The following is a 20,242-nucleotide window of genomic DNA, read 5'->3' as shown; positions in this document are numbered from 1 at the left end:
TATCTAAAACAAGAACAGTGCAACATAACACCGACTGCAATTAGATGTTTTGATTATTTTGTTGTTGCCTTTTTCCTACGAGAGCCACTTAAGGACACAGTTTGTCTAGAACGAATGTTCACGTTAAAATATAGAAATATACTGCTTACGAGCCTCAACAAGTAGATAAAAATACAATAGGCTTACTTGGTATTCACTGGTCTACTAGCTGATGCCGAGAGGCAACGCATATAAAGACAGATGCGTTTCATTTTTTTTTTTTTTTCAGTCGATCTCAACTCTTTCCTGTTATCTGTCTGTCATTCTGACCCTTTTGCCTTTTTTAACCAGGCTTTTCATGTCGAAGAGCCAAGCTGGAGAAGCTAAACTCGGACACCTGTGTTAAAATCCGAAAAAAAACTCGACATACCCGAGTTTACGTCGTGATTGGCACGGCGGCCGAGTTCCGGCTGACAGGCTCGGCCGCGTTTCAACCCTTAAACCGGCCAGGATGGTGTCATACCTCCCAATCAGCTCTTCCCGGTTTGTTTCCCGATTTTCTCGAAAAAAAAGATGACTAATTTTTTTATTTTTGTATTGTAAGATAATTTCATTGACGATGACTAATGGCCGATTTCATAGGGAACTCACTGCCAGGTGATGCCATGAGATGAACAAATGATAATACAGGAATAAATATGTCTCATTTTTTTCTTTTTATTTTTTCATCATTTCTACATGCAGAAAGTGAAATTTACATAGCGATTTCTGGTACATAGAATAAAACCATCATACAATATCGCAGTTAGATGATATACATTGGAGTGATGTACTGCCCGGCCTTGGAGGGGTTGGGTGGGGGGTATTTTTTCAATTAGAGGGGATTTAAATAGAATGCACTCAGTGTGAGCCACGTGCCCAAATTAAATCTAACCCCTTAAAAGGTTTTCTATCACCGTAGGTTTATCAACCATATCGCTCTTTAGCACTTGTGGAGGAAATGACTTTGAGATTTTCCCGCAGAGGTGGCGGCGGGCTAAGACCTGCACCACACCACTAAGCTAAAGCCCCCCCCGGGCATTAGTTCAGGGAGATTAACGCAAAAGTTTTCAGACTCAGATGTTAATTACAAACCCTCTACCCGTCTAGTCAGTCAGTCGTGCACGTTGGTGAGCCCCGTAATCTTATCGTACGCGAGCGTCTCATATTCCTCTGAACGTTTTTTCGTCACGCGCAGAGCGGGACAGAAGAAGGCCCCCGAACGCAAAACAGAGCGGTGTAATGGGACGGTACATTAAACCGGCATATAAACGCCACCTCCCCACGTCTCTTACTCCCTCCGCAGCTGGTTTGATGCCCGTAGCGGCATTCCTGAGACAGTAACGCATGAGGATATGACAGGGCTCGCACCCAGGGCTGACATTTTAGCGTTTGACTCAGCTGACTCGCCGTCATAATGGCAACTCGCACACGTGTGGCAGACATAAACTTGCTGTAAGATTCACATGATCGGCGCGCCGGAGGGGGGAAAACGGGTGCTTGATGATCTGGTGGGGAACAAGGAGACGAATCTCCACGTGTGAACACACACTCGTGCACGTTGCAGCTGAGTTCAATGGCTCAGAATGCCGATGGGGAAATAAGGGATTGATTTATTTTATGCCTAACTATTTTTAGTCCGAATGATGGATGTTTATGTCTTTCATTGATTTAGTCCAGATGCGGGCCAGAAAAGCGTTCTTGGACTCCGGGGCTGATTAATCAAGTGGCGAAGGTGATGGAATAAAACATTTTAATAAACGAGAAAATCAACATATCGTTGCAAAATTCAGTCACTGTTGCAAAAAAAAAGTGCAAAATGATTAATAGCTCTCACACCATTTACTATTCCACCATTTATTTCAATTGCATCGGAATATTTAGCCACTCAGAATTTATTCACATTTAGCCGACATTAACTTGTTGATTAGGCAAAGCTGTTACTGTGGTTTTGATTGTATTTCTGTATGTGTGTGTGTCAGTGTGTGTTTATGTGTGTGTGTGTGTGCACGCTAAGCAACAAAATGACTATTGTGAGCACAGCTCCAGGTGCTTAGCAACCGAATCATTCTGTTTCCTTGGCAACAGTTGCCTCGCACTCACTGTGTGGGTGATTGGCAGCCTTGACAACAGAGACAGAGTGACCCTTGACCTCGCGTGCTGAATGGGAGAGGATAAAGAGCAATAGTGAGAAAGAGAGGGGGAGAGAGTGGGAGGGGACACGCAGAGACAGAGAATACACTAAGTGATAATCATTCTCCATTGTAATCATCCTCCAGCGTGCTTCATAAGGCGTCGTCAATACCTCTCCAGCTGGGGTCCATCATCACGCACACTGTGCAGCACCGTGCACACAGTCTTCCCGAGAGGAAAGCCCAAGCAGGCACTCCATATCTTAAATATTTTTGCCTGCTGGCTATAGCGCGTCCGTTTTAGTCCGTGATCGGATTGGACAAACGGTCGGCAGACCCCCCCCCCCGAAAATGTGAGACACGGATGAGAATTTCACGTTGAGAAGTCGTATCGCCGCAGAAGGACCTCCGAAGCGGTCAGCCGCCGCAAAAAGACGGTTGTTCAATTGCACCGGGGTTTTCCGGTCTAAAAAAAAAAAAACATTAATGGTAATAAATGAAAAAAATGAAGTTATTCAGCTTTTATGATTAAATCGCAGAGATTGCGTCGTCCCATTAGCTTGAAATGGAGGTCTAATTCAAACCAATGTCAACCCTCTTTCCTCTCAGGTTTGAGCAGTCCATTAAACCTGTCATTTGAACACAAGTTTGCTTTGATTACTCCTTATAAATAAATCCACCCAAAAGGAAGTACTGTTAATCAGCCAGCGCTTACTGATTAAGTACTACCGTTATTTCCGAAGACTGCGTCGATTGCTTTGGTTCTACTTTAAAACACCTCGATTCACACTGTTCAACACTTTAATGACATGAAGGGAAATTAACACTCGACGTTAAAGCTTGATTTCAGGACAGAAATTCGCTATTGGTTTCGTCCATTTGCTCCGTGAAATTAAAATTCCATAATCATGTAAAAACACAAGACAGAAACCAAAATAATCCAAAGAGCCGATCACTTCGGCTCCGTTGTCCAGTGGAATGACCTAATCGGGTGACGTGATCATGTTGCCGACGAGGGCCGCGGGTCATTCTGACTGCGACTCCGGCTCAGCTGAAGGTTAATGGCTTACGAGGTTGCGTTGTGCCAAAACATCAAAAACAAAAGCGACCCGCATCATCCACTAGGCTATATTCGAGAGAGACTTAAAGTAATCTAATAACGTCGAATGACATCATCGCAGACTTTCGCCGTAAACATCCAGTTCGACCGACTTCAGTCGTTACGACATCTCGCGCCGCCGGTGTCGCCATCCTGGAACAGGTCCTTGGGTTCATCTCAAGCCAGGCGGTGTTTCCGTCCCCATCCATATACAAACACAGCTTTCTTATCACGCTTCCAAGAGATTTTTGCTTTTAAATTTGTGTCACATTATGTTTTGCATGGCAGCTTCTTGCACTACAAACCCTGTGAATGAATTGCATCGTTCAGCTAAATCTTAGCCAATTGTAAAAAAAATATGAAGGAGCTCTAAAATGAAAAATAAAAAAAATGACAAGATGGAATGCCCGACTAAAAATATGATATAAGGGGAAACTAGTCTTTACGCACCGAATAATAGGGTATGTCTCAGCAAACGAACTATGATACTGGAGTTGCGGGGGTGAAAACCTTGCTCAAAGGGAGGAAACTCGTACTCGTACTGCTGTTCAGGCGGCAGTAAATCTCCACTGACTGAATCGGTTTGTCTAGAACTTGTTTTGCAAATGTCCTTGTGCAACCGATGTGCTCAGGCCCGGACGTCCTCTTCTTGAAACCGGTCCAGGTTGACATTGGGGGGGACGGGATGGGACAGGGAGAGGGGGCTACTGATTGGCTGATTCGCAGGCATCAATCCAATCGCTGTACACGTCGACGGGCTCTGATAGATCTGAGAGCAATGGATTAAGGTGAAAACTCTTTGCAGGGGAAGCAAAACAAAACGTGACTGCTCGCGTGTCCTAGAACCAGCGGTTCATAACAACAAGTGGGTGTAAGCTCGTGATCCATCTGTAATAAAAAAAAAAGATAATTTACTGCTTTTAATCCGGTCAAAGATGTGCCTGCTCAACGGGCCTCCGATGCACGTTATATGTTTTAAAATGCTGTATCTCCAAATCAGACAAGTGCCGTGACAAGTGAGTTTCATTGTCCGCATCAAATCCATACAATCTGACACTGTGCTTTATAGATTCGAAAACAGAAAATTCTTAGCCAGTGCTGGTTCAGGTCTTGATCAGTTTAGTGACAAGATGTCTCATTTTAACTTAGAAGTTACTGTCTCGAATACAAACTTCCCGGCTGGCTGCCAATAATCACCTCTCAATACAGGCATTCCCTTCAGGTCAGGTCTGTGACTGAGACAGTGCAGAAAGTTTTTCAAAGTGAGGTAAAAACTAGTCTTTTTTTCATACAGGCACAAAAGATTCAACCTTTAAAAAACCTGTTGCATTCCCCTCTTATTGACAAATATCACTTAGAGTCGATGTGCCATGTGCATGACTAACAGAAATGTATACATCACATACAATTATACACTGAATCTTACTGCATGGGATGAATAACAATAAAATACTAAAATCTGTGACTTCTGTGAAAACTGTGTGTACAGACAGGAACTCTCTTCACTCTTCGAATAAAGTATTAAAAACACATTTGTTAGTATGTATATGGCAAATATTTCATCGAAGGATACAAGTAATAGGCGTCTGGAATTCCTCCAGACAGACTGTACATGAAATGATCCCGGTATTTCGGCTTCTCTCCCTGTCGAGGCAAAAGAGATCAACATGTAAGCCATCGAGTCGGCGTTTAGAAATCGAAAGGTTAGGGTTCGATTATCGGGAATCGATTACATTTTGACGTCACAAGACTTCTCGTGGTTGCAGAAGGGACAGGTGAACTGGGTCTCCAGGTCGCCCGTCATCTTCTTCTTCGCGGGAGGCTTTCGCTTGGACTTGCGGCGCCCCATTATTGCACGCTAGCTGTAACACGCCTGTGAGTGGGTAAAAAAAAACACGACATACACACACGTATCTTTAACCGGGATGCTTATTACATCGTCGGAAGAGGAACTACACGACAGAAAGATCTGGTGAAGCTGGGAAAGTTTGACCAGCTGCAAAAACATTGTGGAGTTAGCTTTCTATTGTTAGCATGAGTGTCGTTTACCATTAGCCGCGGGACGACAGAGAGGAATAAATGATTTACTTAAGGTGCACATACGCTTTTGCATCACTCTAGTCACGCATTTCAAACACACGCCGCTCTATGTCTTTACCCCAACAAAAAGTTGAATAAAATGTTTACCTTTGATAAAGGATACACACGTTGCCCGAGTAGATAAACGTCTTCTCGAGACCCAGTACCGGCAACTATTCCTCTTAAGCGACTGGATAAAAGCAAACAAATAATGATTTCCCATTGGCTGAGTGACACGTCAGTCACTTTGACCGGCGATGACGTAAAGGCCGGCTGACGCTGCCTGATGCCACACGGTGGCGACAGACACCAGCTGTCGTTTCGTAGTTTTTCTTTCACTCCTTTTTTTTAGTTCGCAACTACTTTTGACACGTTCAAATGCGATCATAAACACATTTGAAGGGTTGGCTTTAACCTTTACGTCTCTATAAATCTGTTCAATCTGTTTTTTTATAAATATGATAAAGTGCAGAGTTGTAAACAAACATGGGCTGACAGTGTCTCATGCTTTTCAAGTAACTTAAGTCGCAATTATGAATATTATGTCAGATAAGTCTCTTTTTTTCAAGTGCTATTGTAAAATATGTATTTCTGTGACCCGGATTTATCAAATGAGCACAGCAGCATCTCAGTGACGAAACATGAAAATAACTGATTCTCTGAATCAGTCAAACCACAAACTGTCAGAAATTTGAGCGAGTGGGGGAAAAAAAAAATCCCCCTTTTCTGAATTAACGACGATTTACCTCAGAAAAAAAACAGAGTTATAAATAGTTAATCACATGAATGGAGCATAAATTCATACCCCAACCAATGGAAAGATAACGTCATGGCTCTCCATAACTTTGACTCTTACAAACTCATGATAAAGAACTCAGCAAACTATGAATCTTATATGTGTATGAGTGAAGATTATCCCCTCTGCATAATATGTGTATGGATATTACACACACATACACAGGCATGCACACACACGCGTGCACACACTCACATGGAAATTATATGCATTACGAATGTAGTTTGCATATTTGCACAGAACTTTTACACATACAAACTATCATAATAACAACAAAATACAGTCCCACATTAATCCTTTTTTCATCGTCACAATTATCCTAAAGGAATGCACGTTGCCACCAAACCAATAAAAATTAAAGACACATTTGCAAGTTTTTAGATGAAATGTTGAAATTCTTGTCCCATTTAGCAACACATTAGTCGCCAGCTATCAGCAAAACTATTTCAAAGATAACGTCCATGAACATTAGCCCCCATTTTTGGCAGTCCTTCTTAAATCAATCAATATTGGGACATTAAAAAACATGTATTTGGTAATCTACTCTGCGACCGACACGTGAAATGAGTTGCCTTGTAATTTCAGTCATTTTAAAATGTTACCATTCACAGAACTGGACTTTGCAGCAAGACATCCAAGATATCATGGGTTCTTTACACAGAGATGGTGGCTCAAAGAACCATGATAATGATATCATTGAAATATCTGGAACGTTCAAAAAAAGCTTGAATGTTATCAGTTGTATTGTTTTTAGATTATGAAATCCAATAAGAATGGTGAGGTGGACAGGCAAACCAAACATGAATTGCATACCAACAAACAAGATAGTAATCGTCGGATTAATTATATGGCCATATCGTGCCTTTATTTTGGAGAGCGTAACACCGGACAAACTATGCAACAGCGCTCTCTTTAAATAACCCTAAGCCTCTTGTTTGCTCTGCAGTTCTTTTCGGCGAAAACAAGTCTTCCTATCGGCACAAACCAGCCTGAACACTCACTTATCTCAATCCGTGAAAGGCCAATATCAAGAAGCCAATACCTCCCGCAGGCTCATTTAAGGTCAGATACTTCTGCCTCCTAAAAAGTCTTTTTTTCTTTGCACAATAAAAGACATTTTGACTTGAATTCGATCAGGGGAGAATGCTTTGTTTGTTTCCAATTTGTTCAGTTTCAAGCATTATTTACCGTGCAGCTACTCTCACAAAGACACACCGAGTGCCCGACCCCTCTATTGCTAATTTTCTTTGGTTAGGCCGGCGTTTTAAACACCCTCCCTTTTCATCCAGGCATCATGTGTGAGACTGAGGGTGAGAAACCCCCCCTCAGGTTTGATTTATAATAAAAATACACCCAGGCTGCTTTTTGGCTGCTAAAATGCATGTTACTGTGGGAAAACATGTTTTTGTAATGAATTATTACATCAAAACAATTAGGGAGATAACTGTAATGGTGGAAATATTAAGGATTCTGATAAATACCACTGACGATCTGAAAAATATACTTAAAATATGGATTTTTTTTTTTCACAATTTCCAACATGACTCACAAACTAAAAGTCAAACATCACTCATTTCTACTGGCTCTGAAATTAACACAATAATGTAAGATAATGCCAAATATAATAATCCTGTGACTGTACGATGCCTATTTGTCTTAAATGTGGTCTGCTTCTGTGAGAGATGTCAACGTGGCGGGCAGCGGTGGCAGTCGGCCTTGGAGCGGCGGCCGCCTCACTCGCCGTGGATTATCTCGGTCAGCTCCTGCTTCGCCGTGCGCCGAGAAAAACCTTGAATGAGGTCCTGTTCTTTCCCTCGGAGGTGGCCTGTGTGGAGCACATATTCAGCCCCGCTTCTCCTCGGTAAGAGGCTCAAAGCAGGGCCATTCATAAAAAACCCAAACTGCACTGAGCCGTGAAGATTTCCGTGTTTATTCTTTACTGCTCGAGAGCAATCATTTGTATAACGATAATTTTTCACCCAAATTTTAGTCCATTAACTAACATTCCTGATTTTTACCTCCCTCCTAGTTCCTGCGTTTGCCCGCTGCCTCACGGTGTAGAGACGTCCTTCTCTCGCCTGCTCCGCAGCATCATGTCCGCCTCGTCCTCTCTGGATTTATGCGTTTTTTCCTTTTCCAACATGGACCTGAGCAGGGCCGTGGTGGCCCTGCACAGACGGCGAGTGACCGTCAGAGTCCTTAGTGACAAGAACTACTCCGCCATCACTGGCTCCCAGATTGGCATCCTGCGCAGGGCAGGTAAGGATAACAAGCAACATAAAAAGTCCTTAACAAAGGTACTTTCTGTCTGTGGGAGCCTCATTTTGCCGACATGTATCTGCTAAAAGAACTGCCAAAAGGATTATCGCTCTTCTTAGTCTGCTCATTAGTCTACTGGCCACATGACCGGCCATTTCCGGATGCGCCTTCAAGGCATCCGTGGGCCGAAGGAGAAACTATAATTCTTCCTGTGCGCCCAGGCCACCTCTAATATTTGGCTCTCAGGGTAGAAAACCCAGATATCTGAGGCACCTCAAACCACATTCACCCCCCATCATCCTGTCAGTCAGTACTCAGAGATGTTGGTAAGAGTCAGGTTGGCTAATTGAGAGCTTCGTTTTCCAGCTAAGCCTCCTCTCTCAAGAACCACGCAGCACCAGTGTCACTGCTGACGCAACCCTGACCAATTTCCCGTCAAGCTCATGACCTTTCTTTCCCTTTCATGACCGTGACCGCAGATTCTTGAATTCTTGAACTCCTCTTCGGCCGAGCAAACCGCTGCAGCAAATCCCTTCAAGGATCGCTGGAGGTTCAGGACATGACCGCACCAAAAGAGCAGAATCATCTGCAAAGAAAAGAAAGTTTTTCTCCTTATAAGCAGCGGTTCTAAAATGTAGAGCCTCCTTTCCTGCAAAGGGCACAGGATTACCTGAGGCGCTTAAGCGGTGTGATCCCAGAACAAGCATCTTAACCCAGCATTTGCATTAAGTTGCTCAGATTCGAATGTAGAAATGATTTGGGTTGTAGTGTGAAGTGATGCATCTGCAGTTGGACTAAACAAAGCAACGTGAGGGCAAATATAAAGATGTGTACCCAGATGGTATGGCCTGCTTTGCGACTTTTGCTCAGTCCGGAGAAGCCACTTAGAGTCTGCACATTTGCACTCACGTGTCCTGTTCTCGCAACCAGCCGGATCCTTTGCTTCGCAGTGACCCCACTGGACTTGCACCTAGAACAGACACGAATGGGGTTTCCCAGGTGGAAAGATGACGTGTCTGTCCCATGTTTTAGATATTTTTCGAACGCTTACCCTTTTCGTAATACTCGAAGACATGGCACTCTATGCTCGTTGTCAGTCATTTATTTTCAGCACTGTATTTCATTTAGAACCAAATAGTTCATTTGTTCATTTATTATTTATACTTCTGATCCTGCACTTGGGGTCTCAACCGTCATCGGGCGAGTGGTGGGGTTCACCCCGGACTGGTCGCCAGTCAATCACAGGGCCACATATGGAGACGTACAAACCACTCACTCCCTCATTCGCACATCTGGGCAATTTAGGGTCTCCTATAAACCTGCTGCATGTTTCTGGACTTTTGGAGGAAACCGGAGAACCCGGAGGAATCCCGCGCAGACATTCTCCATGTGATTGGGAAGCAGGTGCGGCTCTTAAAATATTATATTGGACAATTCCAAATATGGGCCAAAATTAAAAATCCCCCAAAATTGCATTCATAAAAGACTATAGCTGCAGACTATAGCTTTCCAAAGTATAAGTAGAAGTCTGAAGTCTGCATCTCCATTGGCCTATAAGCTTTCTGTGTGTTCATTGGAAACCCTAAATCCCAGATGTATAAATGAGAGATTGAATAGTTGTTTGTCTCGATTTGTAGTATTTGTAGTATGAAAGAGAGGATGAATGATTGTATGTCTCCATATGACATTTGAATGAGAGAGTGAAAGGTTATATGTCTGTATGATGTGTAAAAGAGAGGATGAATGGTCGTTTCTCTATACGATGTATGAATGAGTGAGTGAAATGTTGTCTCAATGACAGCTGCAGAGGTTCCAGCACCTGAGTGCAGGATAAACCATATAGGGAATGAATAAATGAAGATGATTAAACTTCCTACCACAACTCACTTAAGCGGATAGGAGAAAACACCTTGGCAGAGAATGAGAAACACGTGCATAGAAAACTCAAGTTTCCCTCCAAACACAGGCGTCGTCACAATGAATCCAAACACGTCACGCACAGCCGGACTGTTGGTACATGTAGGAACAGATCCTGAGACAATTACTGCAACCGTATGCCATTGGTGCATTTCTCAAATGAGGTTTTATTCTCCTCCGCTAGCCATCGCGGCAGGTAGTCCTTATTTGGTCTTTACGTGAATATGTCAGAACCTTCACCTGGGGGTAATTTCATGGACAAATTTCCCCCCGACTTACCGGCGAGATGACTCACTGAGAGGTGCTCAGTCTGTTCCGGGCTACCTGTGTCATTGTCAGGAAGTCTCCCAGGGTTCCTCGGCGGTGAATAGAGAGGCGATAAGAGCCGTCTGGGGGGAACGGAGGTTGCCACGACAAGCCCCGCCGTGACTCAGAGCCATCATGGCCTGAAAGCTTTCCAGAAGATTTAGTGTCGGTTCTCTGATTCACGCCGGCTCACTCTTGTGCAATGTTAAAGATGCCTCTTTGACTGAGCGCCGTCTAATCGGAATTAAGTTAAGAAACCGGGCGGCCCGAACAGCACATTCGCCAGGCCGGGCGTGTTTTTTGTTCCCGCATCGACCGCAGACCTCACGAGAACCGGTGATCGTCACAAGGGACAACTGCTCTTCTTTTCACATCACCACCTCCTCCCTCTAATACCAAGGAAGCATAGTCACGTTTGAAACCCAGACAACGAGAACATCGAGAGAATCTCATACGCTAAGCGAATCAAATCACGGTTTATTTGTCGCACGCTGCATTGTTGTACAAGGCGCGTGAGCTTCGCGTCACCTTTCCAACCTGGGAGGAAATAGCGTAGATACCCACTTTCCTCCATTTGTACCACCTTTCCTTTTAGGGATCAGCGTTCGCACCAGCATTAGCTGCGAGTACATGCATCACAAGTTCGCCCTGGTGGACGGCCGGCGGCTGATCAACGGGTCCCTCAACTGGACCCTGACGGCCGTGCAGAGCAACATGGAGAACATCGTGGTCACGGAGGAACCGGACCTGGTCCAGCCGTTCGTCGAGGAGTTCCAGAGGCTGTGGGTCCTCGGCGACCCAGCGAATCACCACCTGCAATAATCCACCGCCGGCCTTTTTTATAAAAAAAATTGACAGCTTTTGAGTTTCTCAAAGAGCGAAGTTACAGCGAGGATGTAACAGCTGCTTTCCTGTAATTGCTTATAAAAGCCTACTGTTCGAATTTTCAGCAGTTTAGTTTCACAAGCGACGTCGACCGAAGGCGTCACAGTCGAAGAGCTTCGGCCACGTGATTTACGTCTGATCCGTCTTTTCAACACTTTTATGCCTTTGTTTTTGTTCACAAGTTTGAAGATTTTCGAGTTTTTTTTATATCGAATTCCAAGTTGAGATAACCGACGGTCACTTTTATTGAATGGGTTCATTTGAAATCTGCAATAAATGTATAAGCATTTGGTTTTCAATGTGCTGTTAAAGAAAAATTAAATTCATATTCACTGTTTAACTTGGATCATTAAGACCGATCTGTCACAGAGCCTTTTTGCAAAGTGCATTCCCCCGGCAGCGGCGGTTTCAGCTCCTGTTGCAACATGATTGATACATAGAAATTCCACACAGATCAAAATACGGTCAGCGTTTTACAATACAACCCTTTGAGGGGCTGCAGTCTCGAGAAACAATACAGTTGAGACATCCGGTTGTGTGACTAAATGCGTACACTTGATGATAAAGAAATAATCTGTCTGAGTTAAGATTCAGACGTTTTAACATCTTAAAGTTCAGTGTAGTAAATGGCAATGTCAGACTAAACAAATCAGCTGCTAGAATTTATCCACGGTGTGTAAGTGTCAATTAAACTGGGAGATCATGTGTTTGGAATTGTAGCTGGTGTTCTTAGCAGAGCCTGACCCTTTTTTTACACATCAGCTAGCCACTGAGCAGTTACTTTCTTCACATGAGTAATGCTCAACACTGACATAACCAGGTTACACTGGAAACGTGGTAGTTTGTTCTTTCAAATTAAAACCTTAAACCTTAAAATACTTTCCCAACAAGTCGATGTGATGTGTGGTTTAATTCATTTTATTCACACGCTTGCTTTATTGTCTTAAAAATAGTATTATTCGACATGGACGTTGATCTTAAATGATTGTGTTTGGAGAGGGTTTCCATTTATGTGGGTATAAAAACTGGGCATCCTCTGGATTGCTGAATTATTATCGGATGAACTGTATCCGACCCCATCTGTAAGACCACGTCTGCAGTCGATATTTGTTTTCATCTTGTATTTCCAGTTCACATCACAAACTTTTTTATCAATTTAAAAAAAAAAGTCACACAATGTTAACAAGAAGAAAGATGAAGCCCCGATGAAAAAAATTTTAAAAAATGCAGGTTGATGCATTGAAATGACTTAATAATAAACGCAATAAAGGGGACATCACCGATTGTCAATGACAACTCAGTGCACCGCAGCAAAGTGTAAATTTATATAGGGAAACTGCTTTCATAACATGAGGGCAACTATAAACCCTGATAAAATTTGCTACAGAAAATATATTACATAATGCAACATAATAGTATCACCAGATTAGATAAAAGGGTTTGTTTTGCACTTAGGTTTGCTGGAGTCTTTGCGTAGAAACAGACGTCTTATTTTGAAAGTCCGGACCGGAAATAGTTGTTATTACTGCTAGCTTGACGGGCAGCGCCGGTGGAAGTCCCGGCGGCGGACACATGCGGAGTGGAGAGATCCGGGAGCGGCAAAAACGCACAGCTCGTCTTTCAGGAGGAGTTCACGGAGAGAAGCGGACCGACCGACAACATCCCCCGAGAAGATCCGACAAAAAGTGAGTGAACCCCTCCAATACACCCCCTTCCACAGGGGAGGGGGGGGGGGTCTGGCGGCCGCCCGAAATCCGGTCACCGTCCGGCAGCCTCTTATCATACTCGTGTTTCGATCACGGGGGCGGGTTTTCACGTCCGGTAACGAGATGATTGTAAACAAAAGTCGTCGCCCCAAATGGTCTGCGCGCCGCACACATGTCACAGGTGCACTTCTGTGTGTTTTGGGACACTTTTGAGGGCCAGCTGTTGGGGTCCGCCTCCGGTTTGACGGATGATGGCAACTAGGATTAGTACTGTACTTGAGGTGATGTGTTGACGCATGCGCAGAAGGAGTGTTTACTTTTTTTTTCTTTTTGCTGAGTCCCACTAAGTGATCTTGGAAATGTTCATTCTGAGGGTGGTTGCTTCAGCATCCTTTTAGGGTGTGGATGATGACAGACAGGATGCATAGATGGGTGAAGATGCAGCGTCAGCAGGTGGATAAATGGTCATAAGGTTGATGGAGGAGGATCTGCTTTCCCCCTGCTCTCCACCCTCCTGACAGCGATGGCTGCCAGAAGTTGGGTGAGAAGTTTCGAGAAGTGATTGAGGAAGGAGAGGTGATTCACCGCGCTGTGATCAGGAGGAGAGGAGAAAGGAGGAGGTATTTCCTTTTACCAATAATCTACTCTTATCAGGGACGATTAACATCCGACCTCCTGGATTCCAGTCCTCAAGTACTTATTCCCTACATTTATTGGGAGCGAGGAAAGGGGGAAAGCCTCGACACGCTTCCTCCTGCCGAAGATTTTATTTTATTTTTATTCAAACAGCCTGTTACCTGGAGCGTCTGCCGTTCAATCAAACACAAGTATAATGCTGAAGATGGGGCCCGTGCCTTTGAGATCAAAACTTTAAATGATGTGATTTGAGGATCAAAATAGGTCATATAACCGCTAAAGGCGCATGACTGCACCTGTATCCATCGGATTACATCAATGGGTGAATGATAAATCAAATATGTGAAAATAAACTGGAAGCAGCAATACAAACACAACACAATGTCAACATCCCGGCACACCAACCCTATATTTGTGTTTGTCATCATTGAACTGGAACCCTTTGGTAACCCTATCTGTTTTTTTTCTAATTGTCATGCTGTGATCTTTTTTTATTTTCTATTTTTATTTTTTGCATCCCTACACAATCTATACCACCTATCCTGCCCTCAGGGTTGCCGGATCCTATCTCAACTGTCATTTGGCGAGAGGCAAGGCTCACCTTGGAACGACTGCTAGTCGATCACAGGGCCACATATAGAGACATAGAACAATTCACCCTCTCACTCACGTATTTCAGCAATTTAGGATTTGTTTGTTTTGGATTGTGGGAGGAAATCAGAGAATCCCGAGGAACCCGGAGGGAATCTCCAGGGAGAACAGACACCACACAGAAAGACCACCCATTGGAATCTAACCATGGACCTTCTCGCTGTGAGGCGCTAGCAACTGCACCAACATGCTGCCCACTAATTTTTATTTTATTTTATATATATATATATATAGATGTATATATATATATATTTTTTTTTTTTTTTTTTTTTTACATGATTTTATCCCACAAGGTGCAGGTTCTGAGTGCAATCTGCATGTTCTCCCCCGTGCTTGCGAGGCTTTTCTCTGGGTATTCTGGGAGAAATTGGGGGAAAAAAAAATGGAAAAATTGCCCAGATGTCCAAATGAGGGGGTGAATGTTTGTTTGTCTCAATATGCAGCAGGTTCATCTGCAAACATGCGGGAACCGAACATGCACTCACCTGGATGAGGGTCAAATTTGAAGAAAGGATGGGGTTCCTCGATGTTCCTCAGAAAATATCACAACCATTGACTTTGGATTGTCAAAGACTTTTCTCCTCTCTCCAACGTGGCAGATGGCGTTAGCCCGAGATCCGGGAACGACCCAGGAGCAGAAAGACGCGGCCGACCAGAATTTTGACTACATGTTCAAGCTGCTCATCATCGGCAACAGCAGCGTTGGAAAGACCTCCTTCTTGTTCCGCTACACGGATGACTCTTTCACCTCGGCGTTTGTCAGCACGGTGGGCATCGACTTCAAGGTCAAGACCATCTACAGGAAAGACAAACGGGTCAAACTGCAGATCTGGGTGAGAAGAAAAAAACTATACACACCAAAATCACTGATTCATACAAATGGATGCCATTTAGACAGAACTGCACGTGATTTCTTGCTTTCAAATGTAAACGAGTGGATTAAATCAGAGGGCCCTGCACCCACCAGATTTTGGAAATCCCACCGAGATGGAGAGATCGGAGGTCGGGAGTCTGTGTGAGGATGCTCTGGTTGTGTGTGTGTGTGCGTGTGTGTGTGTGTGCAGAGCGGCCTTAAAAGGAAAGTGTCTCACTCAAAAAATTGGATCAGCAAAGAGACAGTTTGAGGTGGAGATATTTTTTGTATTTATTCCTTTTTACATTATCTCACCGGTTTAATAATAATCCTAGAATAATTCAGAATTAGATGATCTAACTCACCAGTGAGAAAGGAGGCTAATCCCAAACTGCTTCTTCCTCTAACTGATTCCCTGTTGCGATTTCTGTGAAAACCAGAACTCACACACACGCACACACACACACACACACACGCACACACACACACACACACACACACACACACACACACACGTCGATTCTTTCTGCGGCGGGAAGAAACAGAGGAAGTTGCGCCGATAAAGCCGGGACAGTGTGACCTTCTTTGACTTGGACCAAGATTTTTCCTTCGTGCAGCAGCCAAGCTCGGAAAACATTTAGCTCTTAATCTGTGCGTATTATCAGTATTTAAATACTGATGATGATGTTTTTTAACTTGACGCTTTATATTCCGTTTTTTTGTGATAGTTCCGGCACGGAAGGCCTTTCCACCTGGAGCAACTTCCGAAAACCAGCATGCCGCGAACCGCAGCTAGAGCAAATAATGTCTTTAGCGACAGCCTGTCGGCCCGTTTTACCATTTCACAGTAAACCTTCAGTTGTTAATACAGGACTGTCTCAGAAAATTAGAATATTGTGATAAAGTTCTTTATCTTCTGTAACGCAATTAAAAAAACAAAAATTACTTTTTGATGATATTCTAATATTTTGAGATAGGATTTTTGAGTTTTCTTAAGATGTAAGCCATAATCAGCAATATTAAAATAATTTAAGGCGCGCAATATTTCATTTGATTTGTTATGAATCCGGACTGTATGACATTTTTGTTTTTGTAATTGCATTACAGAAGATAAAGAACTTTATCACAATATTCTTATTTTCTGAGACAGTCTTGTACTTGCACGCCTCGATGTGAAGTGTGAATGAGAGAGTGAATATTTCCACGTTTCTATGGGATGGCTGTTTGCCTCTATATGACATGTGAATGAGAAAGTGAATAGCTCTATGTTTGTATGAGGCATGAATTAGAGGGTGAATTGTTGTATGTCTCCCTTGGACACGGGGATGAGGATAGTTGATTTTATATCTCTATATGATATATGAATGAGAGGGTGAATAGTTGTATGTCTCCATGACTTGTGAATCAGAGTTGAATGTCTTTATATGACATGTGAATGAGTTAGTGAATGGATAAACGATATTACTGTACTGACAAATCAGATTTCACATCATGTATAAGCAGACGGTCTTACACAGTAAATAAGCTCCATCATTTATTTAAGGCGTCAGAGTGTTTCCACGCAACCTCCCCCAGCTCTTGAGTTTCCTCTCTTTTCACGCCGCCGCCTATTGCGAATGTGGCATAAACTAATATCTCACGCGGCCGAGTTAACGACAGTTGATGTTTAACATCGCCTACCCACCCCGCCCAACCCTCCCCAGTCGATGGGCATCATGAAATATGCATGGAGCCGAGCCGCCGGGCGTCGAATGTGCTTACGGTGCAGCCCGACACCCAGGGACGGACCTATTAGTGACTGTAAGTGAAAGGCCGGGGACTCACCCTCAGTTTTCCAGTGAAATGAAAGAAATACAACTTGTGTCTTTTTTTTTGAAGCTAATGCATTCAGCACAGCAGAATCTCTCTCTCTCTCTCTGCACTCGGCTCCAACAATGACGCCGTTGCTGTTTTAACATTAAGGGAGGGGTCCTGTCCGAGTGTCTGGGCGCTCAGAAATCTTAGGACCAGTGGAAGCAGCCCAAGTCAATCTTGCACCACCTCAAGCTCTGGAGACACTTTATTTCTACATACATTTTATCCAATTTGAGATTTTTGTCTTTCCCAAAGTAGATAAGAGATATAAGATCGTAAAGTATATTTCCTTCTCAAGACTTAGCCAAAAAGACATGGCGTGTATCCGGCTGTACTTACTGGGTGTGGCAACAACATCACATGGTGAAGGGTGTGTGTGTTTGTGTGTGTGTGTGTGTGTGTGTTTGTTCGGACGGCGGAGGGGGGGGTTCTGTTCCATGAGTTAATGATTCACCCCTCCCTTCCCAGGCAAGTCACACAAAAAGACTTAGGTGTATTCTTGCGCTTTTAACTGAATTTCAAAGCGTATTTCCACTTCACCCGGAAAAGGTCGACCCTCAGGGGCCGATGTGGCGCAGACGATAATGTGTGTGTGCGTGTGTTCACAGGACACGGCGGGTCAGGAGCGCTACCGGACTATCACCACAGCCTACTACAGAGGAGCCATGGGGTTCCTCCTCATGTATGACATCACAAGTCAGGAGTCGTTCATCTCGGTGCAGGACTGGTGAGAACCCCTCCGGCCAGACGTGTTGCATCGTATTGTTTGGACTCTTCCTCCAATTTTGCTAATTTTTTTGATAAAGCTCCTCATCGATACAAAGGAATGCGAGGCATTTTGTAGGCGGTGTGAAAAATCAGATTAGACAGAAATTTGATTTAAAATAAAAGTATCTCTCTCTCTCTCTCTATATATATATATATATATATATATGTATATATATATATATATATAAAATGTGTGTGTGTGTGTGTGTGTGCGCATGGGTTTGTGTGTGTCTATACACAAAATATATATACATCTGTGTCTATGTACATATACTGTATATATACATATTCATATGTATATGTGTGCATATTGTGTTTGCATTTGTGTAGATATATATATATACATATTTATATATGCATATATATGTGTGTGCGCTTATATATACATACACTGCTCATAAAAATGAAGGGAACACTAAAATAGCACGGCCTAGATCTGAATGAATGAAATATTCTTATTAAATACTTTGTTCTTTACATTGTTGACTGTGCTGACAACAAAATGACCCAAAAATGATCAATGGAAGTCAAATGTGTTCACCTATGGAGCTCTGGATTTGGAGTCACACCCAAAATTAAAGTAGAAAAACACACGATAGGCTGATCCAACGTTGATTTAATGTCCTTAAAACAAGTCAAAATGAATCAGTGTTATTTCGAAGTGGGCATATCAAAATCCCACAGGTGTGATTGACTTGGAGTTATATTGTGTTGTTTAAGTGTTCCCTTTATTTTTTTGAGCAGTATATAGCAGTGTGTGTGTGTGTGTATACACATTATTCATACATATGAATTTATTTTCAGGGCAACTCAGATTAAGACTTACTCGTGGGATAACGCTCAGGTGGTGCTCGTGGGCAACAAGCTAGATATGGCGGATGAACGGCAGGTACCAGCTGAAGATGCTCAAAGACTGGCCTCAGAACTAGGTTAGTGCACGCAAACACACACATATATACACACGCACAGTATAGGTTAAGTATACCACATCTGGTGTGTCTGCCTATAACATCTTTTGTTTGAGTCCTGCTCCATAATTAGATATGTTGACCTTGTTTGGACTAGAATCTAGCTGAAATCGAAATCTGGACTCCGTAGCCTAGCAGGGTGAAACAGTATAGCCTCCCCCAAGTTTACAATATTTTTGCAAAAAGAGTCAAGCCGTCCCTCGAGGATTATTTACCCGCTCTCGTTCCGCATCTCCTCCGGACAAAGGCTTCCTGTTCATCGAGGCCAGCGCCAAAGACAACATCAACGTGAAGCAGGTCTTCGACAAGCTGGTGGACGTCATCTGCGTGAAGATGAACGAGAGCATCAACAGCGGCACCGGCCCGGCCACCAACTACAGGGGATCGGGCTTCAAGGAGGGGTCCCGCAGCAGCTCGGGGGGATGTGCATGCTGACCGCTGGCAGTGGCACACACACGTACACACACACACACTCACATATCAAGTGAATTGCCAAAAATGTGTTTATCGCTGTGAGTGTGACAACTCTCCCATCTCCACCCCCTCCTTTTTATTTGCGCTTCCCTTTATAATTTGACTGTTACGCTAAAATGCCAAAGAACTACTCAAGCGGCTGTGCCTTTTTACTCCTGCCCTGCTTCTTTCAACAATCCAGGGGGAACAGCACCTGTTGCAGGAAGTGTGTCACTGTCAAGCGCTCAGTGCAATGCTGCCTCCCTGTGGGTGGTGTCCAAAAATGCACCCCAAGTGTTTTTCCCTCCACCCCAGTGCCAGAAGTTCAACCCACTTGAAAAATGCTGTCACATACACTGGTCAAGCCTACATATAACTGTTATGGAATTATATTCTTGTCTGATTTATCTTTTTATTTATGTTTTTTTTTTTTTGTCTTTGTCAATGGCTGTAGAGTATTTCCTTTGCGTTGTATATTATGTCCCTCTAAGAGCTGACATTAAAAGATGTGGAGCTATGGAATTTTTGTCTCTTGGTCTTTCCCTAATATGCTTTTTTCTTTGCGCATTCTAATATCGACACCCTCTTAAAATAATCGCCAAAGTAATTTTTTTTCAAAAATGTTTTTTTTGCCTAAATCATCTCCTCATGATGCTTGACCACCTCTGGCAAAATTGCCTACATCCTGAGTTAAACAGATTGTGCCATTCTACCCCTTTAGTTGAAATTGCCTATGTCAAGAGTGTGTCAAATGGTTCAGTTTTTTGTGTTTCCTGAAAATTCTGAAAAAATGACTTAGGCGATTATTTTATAAGGGTGACGACATCTAAAATGTAAGACATAAGATTCCAAGACATGACAC

The 20,242-nt window shown here is 43.3% G+C and overlaps 3 protein-coding genes across 4 annotated transcripts; 2 read left to right on the top strand and 1 right to left on the bottom strand.

The window, feature by feature from the left end:
- Positions 1-1,859: 1,859 nt before the first annotated feature.
- On the bottom strand, positions 1,860-5,510 carry LOC147228817 (transcription elongation factor 1 homolog). Its single transcript, XM_086157094.1, has 4 exons — positions 5,437-5,510; positions 4,983-5,122; positions 4,823-4,893; positions 1,860-4,018 (listed from the first exon to the last, which is right to left on the bottom strand). The coding sequence occupies exons 2-4, from the start codon at positions 5,096-5,098 to the stop codon at positions 3,954-3,956; spliced, it is 252 nt and encodes an 83-aa protein (XP_086013220.1). The 5' UTR covers positions 5,099-5,122; positions 5,437-5,510; the 3' UTR covers positions 1,860-3,953.
- Positions 5,024-11,788, top strand: pld6 (phospholipase D family, member 6). Of its 2 annotated transcripts, none has more exons than XM_086157092.1 (5): positions 5,024-5,124; positions 7,071-7,186; positions 7,805-7,985; positions 8,154-8,383; positions 11,202-11,788. In XM_086157092.1, the coding sequence occupies exons 3-5, from the start codon at positions 7,807-7,809 to the stop codon at positions 11,426-11,428; spliced, it is 636 nt and encodes a 211-aa protein (XP_086013218.1). In that variant the 5' UTR covers positions 5,024-5,124; positions 7,071-7,186; positions 7,805-7,806; the 3' UTR covers positions 11,429-11,788. The 2 variants fall into 2 exon arrangements, with proteins under 2 accessions (XP_086013218.1, XP_086013219.1); XM_086157093.1 differs by lacking the exon at positions 5,024-5,124 and adding an exon at positions 7,414-7,434 and having other exon boundaries at positions 7,150-7,186; positions 7,807-7,985.
- A 1,055-nt stretch (positions 11,789-12,843) lies between these two features.
- Positions 12,844-19,902, top strand: LOC147228815 (ras-related protein Rab-3D-like). Its single transcript, XM_086157091.1, has 5 exons — positions 12,844-13,176; positions 15,084-15,317; positions 17,800-17,918; positions 18,764-18,888; positions 19,175-19,902. The coding sequence occupies exons 2-5, from the start codon at positions 15,084-15,086 to the stop codon at positions 19,360-19,362; spliced, it is 666 nt and encodes a 221-aa protein (XP_086013217.1). The 5' UTR covers positions 12,844-13,176; the 3' UTR covers positions 19,363-19,902.
- Positions 19,903-20,242: the final 340 nt, after the last annotated feature.

This window comes from Fistularia commersonii, chromosome 12 (genome assembly GCF_037954325.1).
Source record: "Fistularia commersonii isolate RoL2024-O1a breed Wild chromosome 12, RoL_Fcom_v1.0, whole genome shotgun sequence".
NCBI lineage: Eukaryota > Metazoa > Chordata > Actinopteri > Syngnathiformes > Fistulariidae > Fistularia > Fistularia commersonii.
Note: the sequence above shows the minus strand (reverse complement) of the source record. Positions and strands in the feature narration are given on the sequence as shown.

Excerpts from the sequence above, each read along its gene's own strand:
- LOC147228817 (XM_086157094.1), bottom strand. The coding sequence starts at position 5,098 with ATGGGGCGCCGCAAGTCCAAGCGAAAGCCTCCCGCGAAGAAGAAGATG. Across the intron at positions 4,894-4,982 it reads AAGTCTTGTGACGTCAAAAT|GGAGAGAAGCCGAAATACCG; the intron begins GTAATCGATTCC and ends TTGCCTCGACAG. Across the intron at positions 4,019-4,822 it reads ATTCCAGACGCCTATTACTT|ATCTATCAGAGCCCGTCGAC; the intron begins GTATCCTTCGAT and ends CATTGCTCTCAG.
- pld6 (XM_086157092.1), top strand. The coding sequence starts at position 7,807 with ATGTCAACGTGGCGGGCAGCGGTGGCAGTCGGCCTTGGAGCGGCGGCC. Across the intron at positions 7,986-8,153 it reads TTCAGCCCCGCTTCTCCTCG|TTCCTGCGTTTGCCCGCTGC; the intron begins GTAAGAGGCTCA and ends CCTCCCTCCTAG. Across the intron at positions 8,384-11,201 it reads TGGCATCCTGCGCAGGGCAG|GGATCAGCGTTCGCACCAGC; the intron begins GTAAGGATAACA and ends CTTTCCTTTTAG.
- LOC147228815 (XM_086157091.1), top strand. The coding sequence starts at position 15,084 with ATGGCGTTAGCCCGAGATCCGGGAACGACCCAGGAGCAGAAAGACGCG. Across the intron at positions 17,919-18,763 it reads TTCATCTCGGTGCAGGACTG|GGCAACTCAGATTAAGACTT; the intron begins GTGAGAACCCCT and ends ATTTATTTTCAG. Across the intron at positions 18,889-19,174 it reads AAGACTGGCCTCAGAACTAG|GCTTCCTGTTCATCGAGGCC; the intron begins GTTAGTGCACGC and ends CTCCGGACAAAG.